Source organism: Phocoena sinus, chromosome 17 (assembly GCF_008692025.1).
Source record: "Phocoena sinus isolate mPhoSin1 chromosome 17, mPhoSin1.pri, whole genome shotgun sequence".
Lineage (NCBI taxonomy): Eukaryota > Metazoa > Chordata > Mammalia > Artiodactyla > Phocoenidae > Phocoena > Phocoena sinus.
In genome coordinates this window covers 63,230,107-63,246,118 of record NC_045779.1, presented here as the reverse complement: position 1 = coordinate 63,246,118, position 16,012 = coordinate 63,230,107, and the positions used below count along the sequence as shown (strand labels likewise).

At 38.8% G+C, this 16,012-nt stretch overlaps 1 protein-coding gene across 4 annotated transcripts in view; it reads right to left on the bottom strand.

The window, feature by feature from the left end:
- TBC1D31 (TBC1 domain family member 31) overlaps positions 1-16,012 on the bottom strand; it is a 61,635-nt gene that overhangs the window by 41,754 nt on the left and 3,869 nt on the right. For all 4 annotated transcript variants that reach the window (XM_032609986.1, XM_032609984.1, XM_032609983.1 and 1 more), the window contains exons 2-5: positions 15,851-15,997; positions 12,138-12,253; positions 8,479-8,657; positions 519-670 (exon numbers count right to left, since the gene is read on the bottom strand). In XM_032609986.1, the coding sequence (XP_032465877.1) occupies positions 519-670; positions 8,479-8,657; positions 12,138-12,253; positions 15,851-15,997 (594 nt within the window). The remainder of the gene's footprint in view (positions 1-518; positions 671-8,478; positions 8,658-12,137; positions 12,254-15,850; positions 15,998-16,012) is intronic.

The following is a 16,012-nucleotide window of genomic DNA, read 5'->3' as shown; positions in this document are numbered from 1 at the left end:
CAAGGCAATGTGTGAACCTTATTTTGCTCCTGACTTGAACAAACCCACCATAAAAAATAATTATTAGACAAATCAGGGAAATATGAATAACTAGATATATGATATTATATTATGAATTTTTAAAAGTCTGATGATAGTACCATGGTTATGTTTCAAAAAGGGTCCTATCCTTTAGAGATACACGCTGAAATACTTACACATGAAATGATACACTTGGGCTTTGCTTTATGACAGTGCAGTAGAGAAATGGTAGGTAGAGTAATAGAAAAAGTAGGAGTGGCTATTAGTTAACGCTTATGATAGTTAACGAGAGTGCTAGCCTTGAGATTTCATGTACTTTTATATTTTTGTGTACATTTTCCACAATAAGTAAAAAACTTATTACCATATCTTAGATCATATCTAAGTTTGAAGGAAATGTTTGCTTATAGGACAATAAAATACTGAATGAAAATTTATAAAATTTCCCCGGAAGTTAAATTTCATAAAAATCCTTAGTGTCTTAAAGAGGACATTACCTGGTCACAGCAAACACTTTGTATAATATACTAGAGCTTTCGGGTGGAGCTGGTAATTGATATTTGCAAACAAGAGTATCACATTCCCAGGCGAAGATGGAATTATCTTTAAAACAACTCAGGATGGTATTAGTTAATGGTAGAAAGAAAACCTAAAGAGGAAGAAAAAAAGTTATTGTTCATATAAGGATCATATAGTCCTCTTTAAATTCAAAATTTACAAGTAGTTAATTTTTCTGTCTTAAAATTATTTTTTCTTAAAATGGAGAAAAATACATTTACAACATATGACAGGGGAGAAAACCGGTATTTTTACATACTATTATAAACTAAAAAGAAAAGGTAAACTCCTTTAAACAAAAAACAGGTGACTATAATGACTAGGCTATTCATAAAATACTAGGTAACAATTTAAAATATTTAACCTTATAAAAGATTCAAATGAAAATAAGATACCATTTTATGTGTATCAAATTTATTTTAAAATAATGCACACACATACATATACACAAACTATACATATACTAACATACGTATTATATTTATAAGCTATATACTAATATAAATACTATATCGAGTACTAAATACAGATAAGTGTTAAAAAATATTAAATGTTGGTGAAAGTATAGATAAAGGCACTGTCATACACTGCTGCTGATAGTAAAAACTGGTTAAAGATACTGTCTAACAGCTCAACAACCTTAAATATCTCTCTCTTCTGAACTAGTCAATCTGCTTCTTTTTTTTTTTTTTTTTTTTTTTTTTAAATTATTTTATTTTATTTATTTTATTTCTGGCTGAACTGGGTCTTTGTTGCTGCGCGCAGGCTTTCTCTAGTTGCAGCGAGAGGGGGCTACTCCTCGTTGCGGCGCGCAGGCTTCTCATTGTGGTGGCTTCTCTTGTGGAGCAGGGGCTCCAGGCACACGGGCTTCAGCAGCTGTGGCACACAGGCTCAGTAGTTGTGGCACATGGGCTCAGGAGTTGTGGCTCGCGGGCTCTAGAGCACAGGCTCAGTAGTTGTGGCACACGGGCCCAGCTGCTCCGCGGCATGTGGGATCCTCCCGGACCAGGGCTCGAACCCGTGTCTCCCGCATTGGCAGGCGGACTCCCAACCACTGCGCCACCAGGGAAGCCCTAGTCAATCTGCTTCTAAGAGTTAATCCCTTGGGGAAAAAAATCAGCAAAATGCTTTAAGATAAATGTGTATAAATGTTTGCTAAGCATTATTTGTAAAAGTAAAAAGTTGAAAACAAATACATGATATTTTATTAGATTCAATTTATTTAATGGACAGATGAGACTGAAATTGGTAGTGAAGTTGAAAATACCATTTTATTCTCCTAATTTCTATTTTTCTATTGCATAAGCAGTAAGCAATGCTTACTTTTGATAATATAAAATTTTTATTAAAGTTGACCAATATTTTCTCATAAGAGTTTCAATGGCCTCAAATATAATTCTATGTGTCATTTGTGTAAAACACACAAAGTGAGGTAGGAAAGGAAGCAAAGAAGGAAAGAAAATGAAAAAAATTCAATGTCCTAAGGACAAATATTCCTACCTATCCTCTCAAAATACTGGGTTGGCCAAAAAGTTCTTTCGGTTTTAAGTAAAAATAAAAGACACATTTTTCATTTTCACCAAGAACTTTATTGAACAACATATTCACTAACCAAACTAACTTTCTGGCCAATCCAATAACACCCCAGAAAGAGCTTGAGACATTTCACACGGTTTGTTCATTAGTTAGAGCTCTAGCTATTTATTCTTTTTTTCCCTTATTTTTTCCTCAATATAGCTTTGGTCTTATATTTCACTCCTCATTCATTCATTCATTCATTTATGGTTGTGTTGGGTCTTCGTTTCTGTGCGAGGGCTTTCTCCAGTTGTGGCAAGCGGGGGCCACTCTTCATCGCGGTGGGCAGGCCTCTCACTATCGCGGCCTCTCTTGTTGCTGAGCGCAGGCTCAGTAGTTGTGGCTCACGGGCCTAGTTGCTCTGCGGCATGTGGGATCTTCCCAGACCAGGGCTCGAACCTGTGTCCCCTGCATTGGCAGGCAGATTCTCAACCACTGCGCCACCAGAGAAGCCCATCACTCCTCTTTTGAATTACAGAATAATTATAATTTCTTTATACATATGTCTGTCCACAGGAAATCGACCCAGGGACTCTATGCATGGGACCCCATACACTGTGGACAAAATTGAGCGAGAGGTGTCATCCTTCACAGCTGCCTTGGGATGAAGACCCTTGGTTGGTTTCTGAGAGGGCAGACGTCTTGTCTATTCTGTTTATTTTTGTGTAGTCAGTGCTGAGCACAATGACAGAAATGTAGTAAAGGTGCTCAACAGTATTTGTTGAATAAATGAATGAATCCTTTTCTGAGTTGTACAGTATATGTATGTCCATCTTTAACAGTTAGTGCTGAGTTCCAGGTATTTATTCTTTCCCATCCAGACCAGCCTTAACTGCGTTATAGCTTATTGTAACACTTTACATTTGAACGTATCTTGTTGCTTCTACTGGTGTGTCTTTACAAGCTTTATTATTTTTTTTGCGGTTCGTGGGCCTCTCGCTGTTGTGGCCTCTCCCGTTGCGGAGCACAGGCTCCGGATGCGCAGGCTCAGTGGCCACGGCTCACGGGCCCAGCCGCTCCGCGGCATGTGGGATCCTCCCGGACCGGAGCACGAACCCGTGTCCCCTGCATCGGCAGGCAGACTCTCAACCACTGCGCCACCAGGGAAGCCCCAACTTTATTATTTTTAAAATATGTGACTTTCTGTGTTGGCAAGAGAGAGGGGCAGGGACTCACAGAGGAGGCAGGGCACCTTTAAGGATTTGTCACCTCTTATTCCGACCCCTGATCTGTCACACACCTTCACAATTTTACTGGCGTCAGAGAGAGTGCTACATTCCTTGGGGATGAAGTGTTCAGTGTCTACAGCACTGGATTGGAGCGTCTCTGAGTATTCAGAATCTGGATATAACCATCATCACAGTAATGAGAGAGAGCTGTCCTGGGGAAAAGCAGCACGAACACTGCATCTACCATGGCTTTCCTCAGTGTTACAAAAATAACGGTTCAATAAGGCATCTACGTGAAATACCGTAGCCTTGCAATGAATTTGTGTTATTGTCACCCAGCCTGTTAGGAAATGATTCTAATAGTTAATGACATTACTATAAGAATTTTAGGGAATTGTAAATATATATATATTTATATTACACATACATACTAGTATCTGTTTTTTGATAATAGTGCTAAAAATACATACATACACACATATAAAATATACTATGGAACATACTGGTTAATTAGAACACTCCACTAAGGACTAAAGCTAATAAGACAATAAAAAGTGGTAACTCAGCTACATCAGGTGCTGATGCCCTTGCCTGACCCAACTCCTCCTCACTTCTGTCCTGAGCTCACTCTGTCAAAGACAATCTGGTAGGTCTTTTGCCAGTTTCATTATGTTAAGAAGATTTGTAATATGAAGGTCTTACGGAAAGGATTTGCAGTGAATACATTATAATCTATAATGAATGCCCTAAAACACTGTTTCAAATCTGATGTCAAAAAAAGTGACTTGAGGGGGCTTCCCTGGTGGCGCAGTGGTTGAGTCCGCCTGCCGATGCAGGGGACATGGGTTCGTGCCCCGGTCCGGGAGGGTCCCACGTGCCCCGGAGCGGCTGGGCCCGTGAGCCATGGCCGCTGAGCCTGCGCGTCCGGAGCCTGTGCTCCGCAGCGGGAGAGGCCACAACAGTGAGAGGCCCGCGTACCGCAAAAAAAAAAAGTGACTTGAAATTTTTATTATAATTAGCAATATTTTTCTAGAAAAGTAATAAAGTTTATTCCTACTGGGAGAAGCAAAAGCTTAAAAGTTAATGAACATCAGCTGCTATTTTGAGGCACAGCTGTGACAGATTGTTGCCAACATGATTATTCATTACTAGATTTGTGATTTTAATTGCCAGATTTCAATGATTATAAAATTGTTCCTAATGAATCATGTCATTATTTATATAGTGTCATCTCCTGACAAACATAAAATGCTTAGAAGAAACTTCAAAAGCAGTAACAAAATATACTCTTTGGAGGGTTGGCTGCAGTTTTTCCTTACAAAATATGAAAATCCTGGCCTTCCCAATTCACTTTTGAGAGGTATGTGAGTTCTTTCCAAAGTTTAAAGAGTTCAGGATAGTAATAACAGAAAGTTAAGGTCAAATGTACAATTCAGCAAAAATTTAGTGAGCGCCCATTGTATACAGAGACTGGGTAAGTTCGGTAACACACTATTTAATGTTTTCTGATACCCATCACAAAACCTTTTCTGATACATACTGAACGACGGTAATTAGAAATCTCAGGATTTGTTCCAAAATCTTTAACTAAAGAGCTAAATATCTTACCTCCAAGTATCAAAAAAAGAATCAAAATTTCCTAATTTGAAGAAATGTAATTGGTCTACCTGAGAGGCAGTATGGCGTAATGGAATGACTTCAGAGTGAAACAAGCTTCGGTTCAAAACTGCAACTCTTTCATAAACTATGTGACACTCTCTGAAGTGCAGTTTCCCCAATTGTAAAATGAGAATAATAGTATCTACCTTTTAGGATTATTTAAGCTTAAAAATAACAAAACAAAGTGTTAAGTACATAGTAAGGACTCAACAATTGGTATCTATTACTATTAGTGTTAATTACCGCTATTGCTGGGTACAAAAATCAGTGGAAAGAGGATGGAGTGGTAAGTTCTCTAAAAACATTTTGAAATCAAAGGTCTGTAGTTCCTTATCTGAAACCTTTAGGGACAGATGTGTTCCAAAATTCAGAATTACTTCCAATTTGAGAACGGTAATACAATGCCTGTTCTGTAATATTATGTAGAACCCCCAGTGACCTGGAGCAACACTCCATACTCAAACATATTAATATTTCAGCCTTATGTCAATTTAGTTCAGATTTTGCTGCTAGATGAATTCCAATCAGATTTTGCCACAAAATGAGTTATTAAAAAACATCTGGGTTTTTGAGTTGCTAATAAGGGATTGTGCATCTATTTAATATAGTTCAAAAGAAAAAGAATACATTTCCCTTATAGCTTTTTAAGAAGATATGTAATTGCACTGAGATAATCTCATAATAAAGCTAGATAATAGATAACAATAACATTAATGACAATATAGAAATAGCAGCTGCAGCTAACTTGTACTAAGCACTTCTATAAACAAGCATCGTGCTAAGTGCTTTGCATAGATTATCACATTCAGTTCAGAAACTAACCCTGAGGTAAGCACTATTACTATTTTCATCTTACACACAAGGTAAACAGCTTGTCAAAAATGTTTAACGTGAATCTACTCAAGACTTTAGACCTAAATTCAAGTTTACAACAAATACAGGTGAGAGAACCAGTTAAATGACACAATGAGGAAACAGTAAGACAAATCCAGAATGTGGGGCATTTTCTAATTGGCCTGGTCTCTCAAGAAAGAAAAAAAAGAAAAATTCATGTTATGGGAAAAAAAGAGAAAGGTAGGAGATCGTTTTAGGTTAAAAGAGCCATCATAAAATGAAACCCATAGAATCACGTGTCACCACGTGTCATCAAGGGAAAAAAAATCACAAAACTTTTATTTAAAATATAAAATATTTTATTGGTGGCACAGTGGTTAAGAATCCACCTGCCAATGCAGGAGACATGGGTTAAGAATCCACCTGCCAATGCAGGAGACATGGGTTCGATCCCTAGTCCAGGAAGATCTCACATGCTGCAGAGCAACTAAGCCCGTGTGCCACAACTACTGAGCCCGCGTGCCACAACTACTGAAGCCTGCTTGCCTAGAGCCCGTGCTCCACAAGAGAAGCCATCACAATGAGAAGCCTGTGCACCACAATGAAAGAGCAGCCCTCACTCGCAGCAACAAAGACCCAGCACAGCCAAAAGTAAATAAATAAAATAAATAAATTTATATAAAAAAATAAAGTATAAAAGCAGAAACTGCAATAAAAATATAGGTGTAATAAAAACTTGATAAGAATAAAACTTTTACTTTAAGATTAGTTTATAACTATTTCCTATTTTCAACAGAATAAGCCAGGAGTGACAACCACCTGACTCATCTCTAGTCCTTGTATGGTGCAAGAGAGAATGGTTTTTACATTTTAAAATTATTTCATTTCAGATGGTTATGTAAGTACACACATAATATCCTCAATTTTGCTCTTGGCCAGCAAAAGCAAAAATGTTTACTATCTGGTGTTTCGAGGAAAAGTTTGCTGGTAACTTATAGACTATGATGTTCTTTTAGAGTATACTTAAATGTATACTGCATACTGTATTCACATTTACTACATTTAATTTTATTCTCTTATCACAAACATTTGGAATCCTATTCTTTAAACTAAAATGTCTGAATGACCAAGGCAAGGCTAAAATTGGCAACTATTCCATGTATACTAATTCTAATTTCATGGTGAAAAGAACAGATGGTTTTTATGTCATTGTTTCATGACTGTTTCCACTGTGGGTTCAACTTTCAATGTTCTCTACCTTAGAATTTAAAATTCAATTTAAGTATTGAAGCAGTTAAAGAATAAAAGACCTACCAAGGCATTTGGCCTAAATACCTGATGAGTAATCTGGCTATAGCTTTTACCTTTTTTAAATTATTAAGATCTCTGAGATTTCCGTGGAAACTACAAAATAAATTTTTGGTTGACATGCACTGCTAGCTTTTCATGTTAATAACCAAGAAATTAAAAGCAATACTGCATGTATAATATAACCTGAAGCAAAATAATTAAAAGGGAGATGCAGACAATCCTGAAAATAGCATTTAGCTAATCAAATAGAAGGAAAAAAAAACCTTAAAAGCAAAAGAAATGGATTTTTAAAAAAGTGATATATGTGTACAATGGAATACTGATCAGCAATAAAAAGGAACAAACTACTGATACATACAGCAGCATGGATGAATCTCGAAAACATGATGCTGAAGGAGAAAAGCTTTTACACATACCATTACTGACCAGCTCTACTTATGTGAAATTTTAGAACAGATAAAACTAACCTATGGTGGAAAAACATCAGAGGAGTGCTTACCTGGGAAGGGATATAATGTAACTTCCTGGGATGATGGTAATAATAGGTCTGCACATGTTACAAAAGTGTATGTATTTGCCAAAACTTAATAAATGAATACTTAAAGATTTGTGCATTATGCACAAATTTTACATCAACAAATACTGAACCCAATTAAATGCAGTTAATTAAATGCAGGCTTAAAGCATGGATGGGCAAGCACTGATGTCTGCAATTTACTTTAAAATGCAAAAAAAAAGGGCTTCCCTGGTGGCGCAGTGGTTGAGAGTCCGCCTGCCAATGCAGGGGACACGGGTTCGTGCCCCGGTCCGGGAAGATCCCACATGCCGCAGAGCGGCTGGGCCCGTGATCCATGGCCGCTGAGCCTGCGCGTCCGGAGCCTGTGCTCCGCAACGGGAGAGGCCACAACGGTGAGAGGCCCGTGTCCAGCAAAAAAAAAAATGCAAAAAAAAAAAATGAGTTAATAAACAGAGGAACAGAAAGATGGATAGATCCATCATATAGTTTACTAACATGTAAGTACAGTATAGTATAGTAGGATCTAGACCATGGGTGTACATGTGTTCACTGTGAAATTCTTCTATATATATAAAATCTGCTATATATTTGAAATTTTTCATAATTGGGTTAAGAAATAAAACGAGATCAACCAGCTACGTAAAAACTAACAACTAAAGTTGAAGTTACACACTATAATAATTAAAAATAATAAAAAAGGTTTGCTTGTTGCTGAGTTATGAAGGCATAGCTAAGTGGGACAAAGCGAACCATTACTTATAATATCTATATTCTGCTGATCAAGAAACTAGCCTGAGAAGCACAACAGACCAAGATGTGTCTCCCTTCACTGACCTTTTGTATACCCACAGACTGGAGAATATTCAGCTTTCTTTTTCTTTGAAAGGTATCCAAGTCCCATAGCTGTGCTGTATCAGAAGAAGTAGTGATGGCGTATCTCCCGGATGCGTGCACAGAGATTGAGAACACCGACGATTCATGTCCTCTCATCCAGCTAACTAGCTGCTTGGTGACTGTGGGAAAAAGGAAAACAGATATACAGGTCAAACCCTATATTTCATCCGAGAACTGATTCAGTTGATGGCTAGGGATTATATGAGGTCCCTCCATCTCCGTTAACACCTAAAAAGAATGGAAGCCGGTGGCTGGTTGATGAAGTGCACCGTAGGACATGTTAGTAACATGTGTAACACCGAGGTTGGAGGAGAGGAGGCCGAAAGAGGGTTTAAGAACAGCCTTGAATGTGACGTGATGGAGTCTGGGCTTTCTCTTGAAATAGTTTTACACAGAAGAATACCATATCTGGTCTGTTTCAGAAAGCACTTTGAAGATATGATGGATATACTAGAAAGGAGGAAGAGATTACAAAATGACTAGTTTATCTGTTGCTGTAATAACCCAGGCAGGAGATAAGGAGGGTCTATACTAAGAACGTGGCAATGGAGAAAGGAACAAACTCAAAAGCTACAAAAGAAATATCAAAGGACTCAGTGATTAAATGGATGTGTTGAGACAAAAGAGGAGTTGAAACTCCAGTGGCTCTGGTTTAGTTACATAAGCAGGTGGTGATTCTACTACCTGACATAAATACACAAGGAGGGACAGACTTAGCAGTGTGAGAAGAGGTAAGAAACTTGATCTTTTACATCGATTTGGTGTGTGTACATGTGTGTGTGTGACACAAAAGCAGAGAAAACAGTCTGGTAGAGAAAACACCAAAAACTCTTCATAATAATTATCAATGGTAATAAAATTACAGTGATTTTTACTTTCTCTTTACGTTTTTCTGTGTCTCTAAGTTTTCTGTAATAGGCATGGTATACTTTTAGGGTCATATTTTTTTCCTCCAGAAAGATGGAAGTGGGGAGAACAGTCAGAAAACAAGATGTAAATCTGGGAAACATTAAGACACAAAGTAGGTCAAAACTGAAGATAGAGGAACAGATAAACCCTTGGGAAGGGAGGAGTGGTTTCCAAACACCAGTCTGAAGTCTGGCATTACTTAATGCTCAATTTTTCACTGGCCTTCAGTGAAATGAGAAAAGGATAACGTAATGAGTTTTTCATAAAGCTAAATTTAAAGTACTACCTTTAAAAAAAAAAAAGTACTACCTTTTAATCTATTGTATCCTTCTAAGTTTTTATGTTTTAAAAAAAAATCCCTTGTTGGGCTTCCCTGGTGGCACAGTGGTTCAGAGTCTGCCTGCCGATGCCGGGGACGCGGGTTCGTGCCCCGGTCCGGGAGGATCCCCCATGCCGTGGGGTGGCTGGGCCCGTGAGCCACGGCCACTGAGCCTATGCTCCACAACGGGAGAGGCCACAACAGTGAGAAGCCTGCGTACTGCAAAAAAAAAAAAAAAAAAAAAAAAATCCCTAGTTTTATGAAATGAAGTTATATTGTTTTTTTCCAATGTCAATCAGCAAAATTAAAAGTTGCAACCTATGTTAGTTCCTCTACTTTTTCTAATTGGGTCAAATACCCAAAAGTCTAGGAACCACTAAAAGAACCCAGAAAAGAAAGAGTCGGAAAAGTAGAACCAAGAGAGGTAACAGCAGAAAACTAAGACTCTTGAAGTAACCCAAAGTGTTAAAAGCTATGAAGAAACAAAATGAAAAGGATAAAGAGGATTTACACAATCAGAGGTTACTAAAGACCTTGGAGATAGAAGTCTTGGAAGCCTGGATGGGGGGACTAAGAGTCAGAATCCATCAATGGATGCTGTGAAGAAGCAGGATTTGGCAGCAAAGAAAGGGAGGTAGTTGGGGAAGTAGAGACGGTATCTGAGGAAGGGGCTTGGTTAAGAGGGGTTTCCATAAGACAGAAGACACTATAAAAAGATAAAACTAAGATGAGAGGAGGAGAGAATGGATAAAATCCAAGGAAAGCAATCACACAGGAGTTTAAAGACTTAGTTTTTCAGAATTTCAGTGACAGCAGTGTTTGTAATAGCAAAAATTGGAAACAGTTTAAAGTCCATCAATAGGTAAAAGGCTAAACAATTATGGTATTACAAACATTTATAGAGTATGATTACTAAGTACTGATCTTAAATATATAAAATTTTCATGAGGTAAGGAAGTGATTCCACCAAACAATATAAACAGGATGATTATATATTTGTTAGAGTATAAAAAAGGTATATGCATAGAAAACAGATTGGAAAGATCAGTCCCTGTTATAAAAACACTGACTGTGTCTCTGGGCATTATTGCAGGATGCCTGCCTTTTCTTCCTGCATGTGCGGTGAGAGGGTACTACTGATTGAGAGCAGGGACCCTGCAGCTTGACTCCCAGATTAGGAATCCTGGCTCCACCGCTTACCAAGCTGTGGCAACTTAGTCAAGTTACTTCTGTGCTTCAATCTCCTCATCGGCAAAATGGGCATAACAAGAGTATCCATCTCTGTGGGTTATTATGATGAGTAAAATTCATTAATATGCATAAAATCATAGAACAGTACCTGGCAAGGAGTAAACACTAAGTAAGTGTTAGCTATTACTACCATTCTTATGATTATTGTTTATAATTTTTCTAAATATTATAATACATAGGTTACATTAATAACAAGAAAAAAACAATGCAGTTGAGATTTTTTTTCTTAATAATAAGTTCAGTTTACAGAACTCTAAGTTCTCTATTAAAAAATATAATGTGGTATAAAGTACATAGGTTATATTTAAAAAGTGTTTATTCTTGTACCTGTGTAGTAAGGAATTTGGCCTTCAAAGAGAGGTATGGCCTTTGTCCAGGCTCCAAGGAGGCAACCTCTAAACCCTTGGAATTACTCCAGTGGTAGGAGTGTCTTTGTTCTTTGTGGTAGGTCCCTGGACAACAGCAGATGGTTTATGCTAAGGAGAGAACCTCAGAGTGGGGACTGGCCACACCAGAAAGACCAACCATGTGAGTGACTGGAAGGTTGGGGCTTTCGGCCACATGATGTCAGCCCAGCCTCCAGAGAAGAGGAGGGCTGGACACTGAGTTTAAAATCAAGTGGGCAATAATCCAGTCATGCCTGTTATGGAGCCTCAATAAAAACTCTGGAAGTCAGAGCCTGGGTGAATTTCCCGGTGTGGCAATACTCGGTACGGATGGCCACACGTGGGTGTCGGGAGGGTAATGTGTCCCTGGGGACAATGGAAGCTTCTCTTTTGTGAGCCTCCCAGATTCCACCCTATGCGTCTCTTCCTTTGGCTAGTTTTAATTTATATCCCTTCGCTACATCAAAACAATAACCATAAGCATAGTGCTTCCCTGAATTCTGTGAGTCATTCTAGTGAACTCCCAAACCTAGGGGAAGTTGTGGGGAACCCCGAGTTTGTAGTCTGTTGATCTGATGTGACGATGGCCCTGGGACCCCCAAACCTGTGGCTAGTGTCTGAAGTGAGGGTCATTGGGTGGGGTCTGATCCCTCAGACTATACAGATCAGCCAACTCCCTGCAGTATTTCTGTCTGCATTTCACTCTGCTTCAAAAGAGAAATAGGACCTCTTACCTGTATCGAAACATTTAATAGAATAATCAGCTAACGCCACAAGGAATTCAGACTTCCTATGAAGATTAAAGGCCAGAGCTGTGCAAGCTTGCGATGTTCGCTGAACAAGATTAAACCTATGAAGAGATTACTGCGTTAGTATCAGAAATTCTTCCAATAATTGTAAAATTTCACATTGGAGAAGTCCTTAGAGATGAAGAAAATGAAACCCAGAAAAATGAGCTCCCATTCCGGCAGAACAAAAACAGATTATGAAGAGTGCTACCTGCTATGTAAAGGAGTTTGGATTTTACTTACACAGAATGGGAAGCCATCAAGAACTTTTGAGCACAGCAGAATCATGGTCAGGCATGTCTTTCAGGAAGAGGATTCTGGCAGAGATGGCAAATGGACAGGGGGACAAGAAGAGATGATTAAGAAAGCTACTACAGAGACTCTCAACCAGAGTTACGGGTATAAAATGGAAATGACGAATAGGAGAGGTGTCAGAAGTCAAGTGGAGAAAGGCCTGGTGATGCATGGAACATGGGGTGAAGAGGGAGGAATCAGGAATTCCTCACACGTGAAATGAAGATAAGAAAAGATGTCTCATAAGGTTGTTGTGACAGTTAAATGAAATAATATCTGATGATTAAATGAAATAATGTACGTTAAGTACTTAGCAGAGTACTTGGCACCTAGCCAGAGTTTCATTTACTAAAAAATGAAGGTTTCAAACTTAGGCAAAAAAGGAACCTACGTGGGGGTAGGAAACAATCATTCTGGTTTTAAACATGTAGAGTTTAAGGCCCTTGAAAAGCATTTGGAGCCGTGCTGTCCAAAAGAAATGGAATGCAGGCCACATGCATCATTTAAAATTTTCTAGGAGCCACATAAAAAAATGTTATGTGGCAAAAATGTTATGTGGCACAATGTTATGTGGCAGCTGAAGCCTGAGGCTTGATGGTGATAAGATTATTAAAGAGAATACCTAGAATATGGAAGGAGGCAGGCCAGGGACAGATGCCCAAATAGAAATGAGAAGAGACCACTGGATTAGGCGATTAGGAAGAGGGAGCCCACTGCAGTGGGCTGTAGAATCAGACAGGCCTGATTTCAAGTCACAGCTACGCCACTTACACCTCTGCCCAGATGTGAATATTTACAGAGAGAAAAGGGACAGTGGACTGAATAAAAGAGAGGAATACTCATGGTGCAAAGTCCCAAGGGCGGCCATAGAAGATAGAGATTAGGGCTGGAAGAAATTAGGAACACCTATTTCTACAGATGAAGTGGCAAAGAGTTATGGATGTTGAACTTACAGATATATTTGAGGTTCCCTTGAGAAGAAAAGGAAGCTTGAGGGCGTCTATTTTCTCATGAATTAGGAGGCTAGGCAGTCAGAATAAGAGTAGAGTCTGAACATACGGAATCACGGAAATTGGTAAAAGTTTGGAATATTCAGAGAAGAATGGGAAAAGTAAATGACAATAAATACAAGCAAATGAAGTACTAGCATCACTGATGCTGAAGTTCATTACTCTGTAATGGAGTCAATCAACAATTATTTTTATTTTGTCTGTTATTTTCTTTAGTGGGAGCAAAGAAGAGACAGGTGTATTGATTTAAGATTGGGAACTGGGCTTCCCTGGTGGCGCAGTGGTTGAGGGTCCACCTGCCGATGCAGGGGACATGGGTTCGTGCCCCAGTCCGGGAAAATCCCACATGCTGCGGAGCGGCTGAGCCTGTGGGCCATGGCCACTGGGCCTGCGCGTCCGGAGCCTGTGCTCCGCAGCGGGAGAGGCCACAGCAGTGAGAGGACCGTGTACCAGGAAAAAAAAAAAAAAAAAAAAGATTGGGAACTGGCTGGGTAGGTTAGCAAGAATAAAGGGTGGGAAAACTGCGACTATTATTTTTTTGGTAAGGAGTAGAAACAATGATTAACAGATTTCTACCTAGTAAATCACAGATAGATAAATCATATATGACCTCTTCCTTCCCTGAACTATTTGAGAATAAGTTACTGAGATCACGTTTCCCACAGACAAGGAAATTCTCCTATATAATCTTAATATAACCATCAAAATTAGAAAATTACATTTATATATTACTACCATCTAATCCCCAGACCCCAGCTTTGCCCACTGTCCTAATAATGTCCTTTGCAGCAAAGGGACCAGTCCAGGTCCAAGCCTTGACCTGCCATGTGTCTAGGCTCCCTCCGTCTGGAACAGTCTTCAGTCTTTCCACAACTTTCACGACCTTGACCCTTATGAAGATCACAGGCCAGTCTTGTTCTACAATGCCCTTAATTCAGCTTTGCCTGCTGATTCTACTGAATAGACTCAGGTTACCTGTCTTTGGTAGACAGGACTATCAGAGAAGCAACACTGTGGTCTTATCGCTGCACCCTATAAGGTGGCACACAAACTTTGATTTGTCCCACTACTGGTTAATTTAATTTTAATCATTTGATAAGGTGCTGCTGGCCAGGTTTCTTCATTGTAAAATTACTCTTTTTTTCTCTTTAATTAATAAATATTTTGTGGGGAGGTACTTTGCGACTATGCAAATATCCATTCTCATTAAACTATCTGTTTGTTGATTACAGCATGAATTCACGAATTTCTGTTTTATTCAGTGGATTATGAGCCATCACTATCAATTATTTTGAAACGCAAATTGTCTCCAATCTGCCCAGAGAGAGCTTCTTCAAGCTGACGTTTATGTCTTTTTGACACATCCCCATCATTCTCTGAACAAGTCCTTCTTTCTGGCTACAAAGTGTTCCAGGCTCATCTTGTACTCTCCCTGTCTCCATCCTGAAACTGGCTATTTCTGCAAGGATCCCTGATTTCTTGTAATAGAGAGTGATATTTAGAAAAGAACTGGGCACTAGGTATATGCATTACTACTGCGGTGTTATTGCTCCCAGGTCCTATGCGTGGACAAAGCTAGGAAATATATGTACATATAATTCATTCACTTTCTCATACACACACCTCTGTTCATTTCTATGTCTGTCTATATATGCTCAAAACCAGGAGGTCACACAGATATACCCAACTACAATCCAGTTCCACAGGGTTCAGTCAAGTTTTCTCCCTTTCCATGTTTGTAATTCCCCTTTCCAATAGTGAGGAATCTGGCCTCCATCATCCTCAGTCTATTTACTCATTTGACCAAACCTCCCCTCTTTCCCATGATTGCCCTGCCCCCAGGCAGAAACGTTCTGACTCTCTGGCTGGGCTAACAGTTTTCCCTCCCATCCACCCACCCTCACTGCACAGATGTCTGCCTTAATCAATCCCACCTAATTGCTTTTTCACTAATTGTCCGGCAAAGGAAGAGAAGACGAGGAAGAGTAAGGATCAATTCTTTAAAACTCCTAGATCTAGTATACTGACAATAATGTAGAAAGGAAACTGTGTTCTTTCTAAACAATGAACAGACAGTAACTGATAAATTAGCAATAATAAAATTTTAAATTTAAGGGAAAAAAAGCTACTAGAGATGCTGTTAAAACCAGAACTTTAATTCTCTGAAAAAGTAATCCAACCATTTTATCTTTCTATTCTTTCTCACGTTATTCTACCAACACTTATGACAGAGTTTTACAAAGTGCCTGAAATACAGTAAGAACTTAATAAATCTTTCCGAATGAATAGTTAATAGCAGGTACTAAAATAGTCAAGGAGTTAATTACTTGGTAAATATCCAAAGTATCTGCTCACCTGTTTCCATACAAGTCAAAAACATAGATATTTCCTTGATGGTCCCCAGCAATTAAAGAATCACCTGAGCTATCAAAAGCCACATTCAAAAATCGTAAAACTTTGGGCAGGTAGTCAGAAGTGTTGTGAATGATGTTCACTATAATTCTGTCAAAAAAAACA